Source organism: Miscanthus floridulus, chromosome 7, assembly GCF_019320115.1.
Source record: "Miscanthus floridulus cultivar M001 chromosome 7, ASM1932011v1, whole genome shotgun sequence".
In the NCBI taxonomy this organism is placed as follows: domain Eukaryota; kingdom Viridiplantae; phylum Streptophyta; class Magnoliopsida; order Poales; family Poaceae; genus Miscanthus; species Miscanthus floridulus.
In genome coordinates, this window is record NC_089586.1 from 134,451,104 (window position 1) to 134,461,480 (window position 10,377).

The 10,377-nt window shown below is 49.4% G+C and overlaps 2 protein-coding genes across 2 annotated transcripts; both read left to right on the forward strand.

Annotated features, from left to right (window-relative positions):
* The first annotated feature begins 2,807 nt into the window (after window positions 1-2,807).
* On the forward strand, window positions 2,808-8,138 carry LOC136468096 (uncharacterized). The gene is made up of 7 exons (XM_066466966.1): window positions 2,808-3,235; window positions 5,366-5,455; window positions 5,590-5,670; window positions 5,789-5,920; window positions 7,205-7,423; window positions 7,561-7,653; window positions 7,750-8,138. Exons 1-7 carry the CDS (start codon window positions 2,864-2,866, stop codon window positions 7,915-7,917), a joined length of 1,155 nt encoding a protein of 384 aa, XP_066323063.1. The 5' UTR covers window positions 2,808-2,863; the 3' UTR covers window positions 7,918-8,138.
* A 654-nt stretch (window positions 8,139-8,792) lies between these two features.
* LOC136468097 (protein ELC-like) lies at window positions 8,793-10,377 on the forward strand. The gene has a single exon (XM_066466967.1). The coding sequence runs from the start codon at window positions 8,936-8,938 to the stop codon at window positions 10,139-10,141; it is 1,206 nt and encodes a 401-aa protein (XP_066323064.1). The 5' UTR covers window positions 8,793-8,935; the 3' UTR covers window positions 10,142-10,377.

Sequence of the window (10,377 nt, forward strand, 5' to 3'; positions counted from 1 at the left end):
AACATGCCCACGCGACAGGAGGCAAACCAACGATTTTTATCAAGGGGGAGGCCGAACAAATGTAATCGTATTTTTTAGTACGATAAAATATACATAATTATATGTTTCAACAACTTTTCAAAAAAACACTATTTATAACTAAAATCATAGTAGTTTCATAAAAATAGGTGAAATTGATATTTTTTGTGCTATAAATTTAAATATTTATATAGATATTAATTAAATCTACCATGCTTGGGGAGGGGGGCGCGGCCCCGCTAGCCCCCTGGTTCTGCCTCTGCACGTGACTCACGCGTACCTATTGCTATTGGTCATCACTATTCTCTACATGTATACACATTAAAGTTTGTAGTAAAACACAAATTGAGTGTATGATATAGGACTAAAGAACGCTATTGGCTATCACTATTCTCTACATGTATACATATTAAAGTTAGTAGTAAAACACAAACTGAGTGTATGATATATGACTAAAGTGCCAACAAAGTTTGTGGCCTGTCCCGTTTCTTGAAGTTAATGGTAGTATGGCTTGGGCAGCTTCGATGATATCAATAGTGATAGTATCCTCTATATTAGCGACAGAACAAGATACAAACTTAATCATATGTCCCAATTTAGGGCAGCATATGGCATGCTTTCAACTCCTCTCTTTAGAATGAAGAACGCCGTTGTGCTTCTACTACCTCTCGCTCTCGCATGGATGACTTAAAGAAGGATGAAGGCCGTCTACTTACCCCTACCACTTCGCAAGACGTGCTCGGAGAGTTGGGAGCCACCGCTGTCAAAAGGAGAAGAACTTGAGAAGCAGGTCGAGCTCACACCGTCAAAATCAAAGCACGCACTAGCCAAGTGAGAGGGTACTAGTGGCCTAGCACGGGCGAGCGGTGGCGGCACACTTTGGAAACTGGTGCGGGGCGAGCGAAAGTGGAGGAGGCGCTCTTCGATGGTGGTGGAAGACTAGCAGTGGCACGGGATGAGCGAGATGAGTAGCAGGAGGATATTGAGACATGACATCTGTGGGAAGAAGAGGCTAATGGTAGGTGGAAAAAACAGTGGGGCTCAGAGTGAGGGATAAGAGCTAATAAATCATTGAGGTGTTTATATCTTGTGCTACCCTTAAGTTGACGTGGTAAAATATATGTTAACTTGCTAGCTCAGTTTTTTGAGACGTCCTTAGAGTATTTTTTCAGTGTATAGGCTCTTAACTAAAAAAGATGTATAAGGAGAGAGAATGGCTTCTAAGAGAACTCAATCTACAATGAAAAAAGCTTTTAGAGATGATTAACATGATTTGATTAACTTAAAAGCCTGTTTAAACTTTTTTCATGTTACAATGGAGCACATGCTTCCTTTTCCTTGTACTCAGTTGTTGCATCCACACATCAAACTCTCACGCGGCAAGCGAAGCAGACTACATTGCATAAAAGTAGGTTGAATGATCTATCCAAAATATGAACAACATTGCATATGTGAGCGTATGTGATGTATTATGTTTTTGAGAAATCACACCATATTTGAGAAATGCATACAAGAAACGAAAATGTGGGCAATTCTTGGAAATATCAAGAAGAGGCAACCATCTTGACCGTCCATCCATGGATGCACCGGGGGAGCCTCGTTGGGGCATAGAGGGCTACGCCCCCTTGCCATGGACATTTTTAAGTCCTCTTTGGCACGGCTCATCTAAAACGGCTTCACTAATGAAGTCAGAAAACTGGCTTTTCCCGGCTTCTAGTTCATTTTAACCCCGGCTTACAAAACGGCTTCACGCTACAGTGTCTCGATTTACGCAAAATAGATGAAGCCGAAGCCGGCATAAGCCGTGCCAAAGAGGCCCTTACAAAGAGGTGATCTGATACCAACATACAAAGAGCTGCTAGTACTTCAATACTCAGGTATGAGTAGTACAGTTAGTGAGAAGGCACATCCGGCGAGGTAGCTTGCCTCACGTGGCTGATTCATTTATTGTTGTCACTACACTGGGCCTGTGACCCCAATACTACTCAACCTGTTCGTTTGGTTGTGGCTTATCGTAAACGATCGTAAATTTTCAGCCGGAACAATATTTTTCTCTCACACAAACCAGTCAGCAGTATTTTTTCATGAACCAGCAACGAATCAGCCAACGAACAGGCTGACTGTCGGTTCTCTCCGGCCTCTGCGGCCCCATGCTCTCAGACCATCGCGGCCAAGACTCCATGCTCTTCGGCATCCCACGGCCCTGTGCAGCCATGCTCCCAGACCCTCTTCTTCATTCTGTTTTTGCTTCTAAGTTATTTGTTGCCAATGGCAATCAAGCTATATGTTATTATTTTCGATAAAATTTGAGATGGGTCGCTAGTTCATAGTTTCATGCAAAATGCCCCCGCTACGTTTTGCTTCATGCTACGCCACTACATGGACGAGGCGTCAATCTGATTTAAAAGGAAAAAAACATGCAACATTTAAGAAACAAAAGTGGAGGCACCGCTGAAAACAGCGAGAAGAGGCAACTATCCTGCGGTCTTGCCATCCATTTATGAACAAAACATAAATTGATACGTCGATCTAATCTTTCGTGTATGTGTGTTTTCAAAAAAATATTAAAAAATCACGCAACATTTTATGAAACGAATTGGCTGTCCATCCATGAACAAGCACATTTAGGAAACTTTATGTTTTTAGTTGTCCATACTAGCGTGCCATAGCATCTGCTACCATTAATTTATAATTATTTATCTCTTTGTATATTTCAAATCATTCGCCATTTTGGCGGCAACGCACCAGGTATGCTCCTGGTTTCTATCGAGATATAACGGACATACAACAGTCAGAGTAGAATAGAACAAGAAAAAAAATTAAGAAATGAATTGGCCATCCATCCATGGATGTGCGGTTGAAAGGCTTCATAGGCGAAGCTGCTGTTCTGCTGCCTGCCGTATCCGCTCCCCTCCTCCTCCGTTGGTGTTGGGTTTTCCTCTTCTGGCCTTCTCTTCTCCCCAATCTGATTCACTCCCTCTCCGCCGCCGCCGCCATGTCCCCGTCGCTCCTCCTGCTTCCCTCCTCTACTACTACTTGTAGGAGGCTTCTGCCTCCGCCATCCCGCTGCTTCGCCTCTTCCTCGCGCGCTTCCTTCCCCCTGCGGCCGCGACACCGCATCCGCCTCGTGTGCGCCGCCGAGCAGCCCAACGGTGCCGCCTCCCCTGGCTCTGGCTCTGGAGGCGACGCCACGGCAAACCCAACCAACAACGGACTGGTTCGTATGGTCGCCTCACCTGTCACTTCCTCCTCTCTCTCTTTTTTTTTTTAACAATGGCAGGAGCTCTGCCTTTCAATTAAGATGAATGAAGTTTATATACAAGCAAAAGATAGCCAAGCGTGGCGCCAAACACCACGAAAGGTTACCCATCCACGCAACGCGACAGAGTACACACTACCATGAGTCATCGTTACCGAGCATAGTTGCAAAGCAGCTAGCTGCTCCGACTTTCCATGGCAAAACACCGACAACCCATCAAAGATGTCAGGCCAACGGGCCCGAAGCAGTAGGCTATAGCAGGTCATCGTTGCCGAGCTCAACGGCCCCGCGAAGAGCAGCTCCGACTTCCCGCCATGATCCCACGCCCCGCCCGCGGCGATTGCCGAGCCTCTATAGCTGAAAACCCAGCCGTCGGAGAAGGAGGGTTCGACACGCGTCATCGTTGCCGAGCTACATCCCCTGATGCAGCAGCTCCGACTTCGCGATGCAGAACTCGCCTTCTCGCATCAACCGGGCGCCGAGAGGCGAAGGACATCCGCCGAAGGAGACAACACGGCCGAGACGAATTTCCACAACGACGCCTTCAGGAAGGGTACGACGCCGAATGCGTCGCCGTCACTTGTCCAGGAAAGGACTGGGTTTTCACCCGTGGAAGACATGGCTGGGGGCACAAGAACACGACGCCCCCAACAAGGAAAACGGCGCCCACAGGCGTCGCCGTCGCCAAGGCTTTCGCCCGAGGTGCCCCTAGCACATACGTCGAGCCAGGATGCTGGACCGTAGCCTGTCGCCACCGTTGTTGTCACTGCCATCCCACAGAAGCTTCTCCAGAGGGGCATCGACGCGCCGGCTGCTCACAGCAGCCGCACAGCTGCGTCGGCTGCCGCCCCCTCCGAACGGGCAACATGCAGAACTGGACTTACCCTGCCACGCGCGTCACTCTGCCGCGCCAGCTACCGTTGCCGGCACAAGCACCCGCCGTCGATGCTGCCTGTCGTTGTCGATGAAGCGCCAACGCTGCACCACCAGCGCAGCCGCCCACACCACCACGACGATTGACGGCGCCTGGCCACCACCTCCGCTTCCCCTGCACTGCCGCCTCCACGCTCTCTACACTGACGTCGGTGCCAGCCGCGTTCCTGAAACCACCGTCGGCCTCCGTCTCCATCGCTGGCGCCCCATGCCGCTGCCACCTCAGGAGCACCAGATCTGGCCCCAGGAAGGCCGGATCCGGCTGCCAGGGCACCGGATCTACTGCCTGGAGCCGCTGCCGCCGTCGCAGCTCCCGTCGAAGTCGCCGGCGAGGACCACGATGGCGAGCAGCAGCCTCACCCGCGCAGCTACCCCTCCTCCGTCGCGCCTCCGCGCGTAGCTACCGCCGCACCCACGTCCTTCGCACTCCTCCGTGCGCAGCTACCGCGCCATGGCCGCCAAGCGCCGCCCCGCACGGAGGACCTCGCACGCCCTAGGCGAACGGCCTCGCCGCCACCATCCCAGGGGGCCGCGCGGGCCTCCCGGCAGCCCCCTTCGGCAGCGGCAAGGGGGAAGGGACGGGAGGGAGAGCTAGCGGCGGGGCTTGGGTGGCCGCCGCCCGAGTCGCCTGTGCGGGGCGACGCGGGGGCCCTCTCGTCTATCTTAAACTCTTGTTTAATCGGTTCACTTCCTCCTCCTCTCTCTCTCTCTCTCTCTCTCTCTCTCTCTCTCTCTCTCTTTGGCCTTAGGCCTGATGCAGTGGCGAGGGCTCTCTCACCGAGTGAGTTACCAGATCGTGAGTTCAAAGTAGCCTCTCCATAGATTTTGCGGGGGAAAGGCTTATCTCAGTTTATCCCTTCCCCACACCCAATAATGTGGGAGCCCCGGCACTGGTCTGCCCTTAGCTTTTTACTCTATCGATACAGCGCTACCAGTATTTTTAAACAGTATACAGTGCTTCAGTTTGATGGGACCGGAGTCTTCTAATCTCACCAATATTTTTAGATATACTTCCAGCACGTATGTCTACACATTTCACATTCCACTAGATGAGGAGCAGATGGGTGAAATTTTTATCTATTGCAAATTCCTCACCTGTTTATGTGGTGCCAACAACAAGCAGCCATGCTTATGGGCTGTTTCCTTCCCTAACAGCCCAAGAACAGGAGGGATATTCTCCTGGAATACGTCAAAAATGTCCAGCCAGAGTTTATGGAGCTCTTCATAAAAAGAGCTCCAGCACAGGTGCGTTTTCATATCTTCATTTTCAATTATTCTCTCTCCCCCGGTTTTGTGTATCATATTTTTATTAGGTGTGTATATCAGCCGTGACTTTTAAAATAACGCTAACGACTCTCCATATTTTTTTTCTCAAAAAGGTTGTCGAGGCCATGCGCCAAACGGTGACTAATATGATGGGCACTTTACCACCACAATTTTTCGCTGTAACTGTCTCAACGGTATTGAGAACCTCCAATTCCCATGGCTGTCTTCCCAATGGCAAATTTACATTTTACATGACATTGCGTCTTTTGATTGTTGCTATATTGTATGTTTGATCGTCTTTTATCAACACAGGTTGCTGAAAATCTGGCTCAGCTTATGTACAGTGTCCTAATGACTGGATACATGTTTAGGAATGCACAGTACCGCCTGGAATTGCAACAGAGTTTGGAGCAGATTGCTCTTCCGGAACCAAAAGAAGAAAAGGTAGTTGTCCAACTTTGTTGCCGTATACTTGTAATAGGCATATATGATTGAATGACCGCCATGCTGACACCTGATCTGTTTATGATTACAATGTACATGTGCCCCTAGTAGTTCACGGGCGGTCCTTAAACTTGCCTTGCAGTACCATCTAGGTCAGTAAACTGTTAAAATGCAGGTTATAAGGTCCCTAAGCTTACTAGTTGTACAACCAAAGTCCATACCTCTCTAATGACTATGTCGTGTCTACATGGGATTGCTAACATGGCCAGCTTATCCCACATGTCGTTTTCCATGCTGGTATGCCACATATGTGTGGAAAAGATTATTAGAGATTCGGACCTTGGACGACACACTTAGTAAGTTTAGGGCTAGATGTGTATTTAATAGCTCAGTGACCCAAATGACACCATGGGACAAGTTTAAGGACCGCTGGGGTGTTGTAGTATGTAACTAATATGACTGAGAAAGTTGGAACTTTAAGTTTGTTGTTTTTCAATAGTGCCTTAGCTAAAAATCTCCTTGGAATAACTGACTGGGTAATAAATATGAACTATTCTGGTTGCACTTTAGTTGAAAACTGAATGGCTCATCCTGTTCTGTATTCAACTCTCTTTGGTGTATATATTATTTTGCATGATAACATGCATTTAATATTGGTGAGTATACATTCAAAGGGAGTAAAGCAATCTTCAGTCTATTGTTATGTTATTCATTCAAGCTCTTTGCATATGAAGTATGCTTTCTACATGAGTTGCTTCTACATGACTATTGGGAAACAAAGGAAGACTTCATTATATTGTTTAAAAGAAAATTGAACTTAAGTACTCTATCATAGTTGCTGGTGTTTGTGTCTCGCTAAAAAGATCCTGGAGTTAGATTGTTCTGTAAAATGAACCTCGGCATGCCGCATGATTGCGTGGCTTGTGCTGGACCAAGTTCATACTTTGCTTTTGTTCTAATCCTTTGCACTTCTTGTTAATCTCTCTTCAATCTTACAAAAATAAAGAAGATATGCTGGTAACCCTGATTTACCAGTCCATGTATTTATGCGTCTTACTCAACTCCAAGAATCACACCTCCAACCCATGTTTTTTGGTTTTTGGTGTTTGACCATTTTGGGAGACTTCTTATGTCTTGATTTTTTAACAACACACGGCATGGCTTTTCAGTGTTTGTCCTCATGAAGTAATAAGTCTGCGGATGGACCTTTAGTGGGCTCTATATAATTCTATGTATTTGGTATCATACATAGAGTTTAGTAATATGCATGTGATGTGCTTGTAGGATTCGCCGGATTATGCTCCTGGAACCCAGAAAAAGGTAACCGGGGAAGTTATCCGTTGGAATAAGGCTACTGGACCTGAGAAAATCGATGCTGTAAAATATATAGAATTGCTTGAAGCAGAAATCGATGAGCTGAGCCGTCAAGTTGCTAGGAAATCGTCGCAAGGAAGTAATGAGCTGTTGGAATATCTGAAGAGTCTAGAGCCTCAGAATTTAAAGGTACTTATATGTTTGTAGACTGTTACAAGACGTTGCTTTTGATTTACATAAGAAGGTAGCAGAGAATTTGATGAGGAAGACCTGTGCTGGTGGTTGGCAATGTTGGATCTGAGTCTGACAAAGGGAAGCTGTTTCAGGAACTCACAAGTACTGCTGGGGAAGATGTTGTCTTTGCCATGAATGCGTTCATAAAACGTCTCTTGGCGGTGTCTGACCCAGAGCAGATGAAGGTGAGGGAATCGTATGCTTACCTTAGCTGCATGGCTGAAGAGTGAGTGAGTGCTTTTGTTTGATTTGAACTTGAACTTGTGTGTGTGTGTGTGCAGACAGCAGTCTCGGAAACAAGTGCAAATCAGCTGGCCAACCTGCTGTTCTGGTTGATGATCGTTGGGTACAGCATGCGCAACATTGAGGTGCGGTTTGACATGGAGCGAGTGCTGGGTGCTCCCCCAAAGGTGGCAGAGCTACCACCTGGTCCTGGAGAGAGCATATAGTTAGAGAGGGATGCCTCTGAAGTCTGAACCAACCAACGGGATTGTAGATGTAGCCACGTAGGAGAGGAGAGGAGAGGCTCTGAAAGATTGTTGATTGAATCAACGATTGGCTGGTGGCATTCCATTGTTTTGCTTTTGCTTTGTACTCCGTAGCACAGTAACAGTACTATAGTAGTAGCAACACATGCATGCTTCATTCAGGGAGAAGCATGTTATCCATAGTTGATTGACTTGCCATGGTTGAGGAGGCACATATACACATCAAAGATGCATCCTTGAATTGGATTGATACTCTTGTGTGTGCGTTGGCAAATGGCAATGGATTTTTTTTGGAAGAATAAATGGCAATGCAAATTGCAAATGCAGGGTGTATGTATGGAGGAAGCAGTTGTTGAAGCTGTCAGAAATTCCAGTTCCAGTTTCAGTTCCTTGGAGGCTAAGGAAGGAGGTGAGCCAAATTGGGACGCTGTGCCTATGCGAAAGCCTACGCGGTAAGCCAAATTGACACGCAGACGCGGAGAGAGAAAAGGATGGTTTTTATTACAGTGTAAAATTCGCAATAACTTAGTAATATATATTTTATTAATTACTAAGTATAAATAAGGGTAGTTTTTTTGAACTGAAATACGTAGAAATAACCTTTGATTGTTTTTTTTGTATAAATATAAAAGTATCAAAAGATAATACTACAATTATTACTCGGGAACATTATTTTTTGTTGAAAAAGAAAGAAAAACAAGTTTGCTTGCTTGCAGTTTGCTTGTTGGCCGTCGCCGCTTCCTTGCCTCTCCACCCAACTCCCTCCGTCTCCGTCTCCGTCTCCATCCCAAGGAAGGGAGAAGAAGGGATACCCAACCAACCAACCCAGCGGCGGCGTCCCCACTCCCCAGCGCAGCAAGGAACGACAAGGAAAGAAAACTCCCCCTCCCCACCCCCACCCCAGCAGTCCCCACAAACAGTTGTTCGACGACAAACAAATCGGAATCGAAACCCTAGCTCGGTTTCGCCCTCGGATCCGATGGCTCGTTCGCCGCCGCCCCCTTCCTCCGCCGGCGGCGCGCAGTACGCGCAGCAGTTCCTCAACACGGCGCTCTCCCAGCGGGGGCCGTCCGCGCTGCCGTACGCCGAGGACGTCAAGTGGCTGATCCGCAACCACCTGGTGGCGCTAGCCGAGGCCTTCCCCTCCCTCCACCCCAAGGCCGCCCTCTTCACCCACAACGACGGCCGCGCCGCTCACCTCCTCCAGGCCGACGGCACAATCCCCATCGACCACGCCGGCGCCTCCTACAACCTCCCAGCCGTCATCTGGCTGCCAGAGCCCTACCCGCGCTCCCCGCCGCTCGTCTTCCTCTCCCCGACCCGAGACATGGTCATCAAGCCCCACCACAGGCTCGTCGACAGCTCCGGCCTCGTCGCCAACGCGCCCTACCTCCGCTCCTGGGTCTTCCCCTCCTCCAACCTCGTCGACCTCGTCCGATCCCTCTCCCACCTATTCGGCCTCGACCCGCCCCTCTTCACCAAGAATCCTCCTGCCGCCGCTCCGCCACCGAATCCCTCACCGACGCCGACCCCGCCACCACGGGTCGCCCCATCCCCCTCCCCCTCCCCCTCCCCCTCCTACAGGCTTGGGGGCTTCCCGGCGTCGCCCCAGCTCGCCCCCCGCCCGCCCCCCACCGAGGACCCTGCCGAGGTCTTCAAGCGCAACGCCGTCGCCAAGCTCGTCGACATGGCCTACGCCGACGCCGCGGCACTGCGGACCGCGCGGGAGGCCGAGGTTGATGCCCTCTTCGCCGTCCAGGCCGAGCTGCGGCACAGGGGTGACATCGTCGCTCAAGGGGTGCGCAAGATGGGGGAGGAGAAGGAAGCGCTCGAGCGCCACCTGCAGGACGTCATGATGGCCACCGATGTCATGGAGGCCTGGGTCAGGGACAACAACAGGAGAGGCGGCAACCAAGCCACCGAGGACGCCATCGAGCCCGCGGATGTGCTGTCAAGGCAGATGATCGAGTGCACAGCGGCAGATTTGGTGCTCGAGGACACCATCTACGCTCTCGACAAGGCAATCCAGGAAGGATCTGTGCCCTTTGACGGCTACCTCAGGAGCGTGCGCGCACTGTCGCGCGAGCAGTTCTTCCACCGCGCCCTATCTGCCAAGGTGCATAGCGCGCAGCAGCAGGCTAAGGTTGCTAGCATGGCAGCACGTGCACCGCAGTACGCATCATAGGGATCATGGTCAGTATACTTGCTTGGTCTGCAGCCCCTCAGATTTTGTCTGCTCGTCTTATTAAGTACCTGTGTCTGTAAAGTTTCTACTCCATGTTTGTTTACTGCTTACTAGGGAAGGGGAAGATACAATGTTGCCTGTCACATTTACTTTATAGGACTAAGAGGACTGGATGGATATGAAAGGACTTGTGTCTATAATAACTTGAGTTTGAATTGCATCACATGATGCATGTA

Excerpts from the sequence above, each read along its gene's own strand:
- LOC136468096 (XM_066466966.1), top strand. The coding sequence starts at position 2,864 with ATGGATGTGCGGTTGAAAGGCTTCATAGGCGAAGCTGCTGTTCTGCTG. Across the intron at positions 5,671-5,788 it reads TCGCTGTAACTGTCTCAACG|GTTGCTGAAAATCTGGCTCA; the intron begins GTATTGAGAACC and ends TTATCAACACAG. Across the intron at positions 7,654-7,749 it reads CTGACCCAGAGCAGATGAAG|ACAGCAGTCTCGGAAACAAG; the intron begins GTGAGGGAATCG and ends GTGTGTGTGCAG.
- LOC136468097 (XM_066466967.1), top strand. The coding sequence starts at position 8,936 with ATGGCTCGTTCGCCGCCGCCCCCTTCCTCCGCCGGCGGCGCGCAGTAC.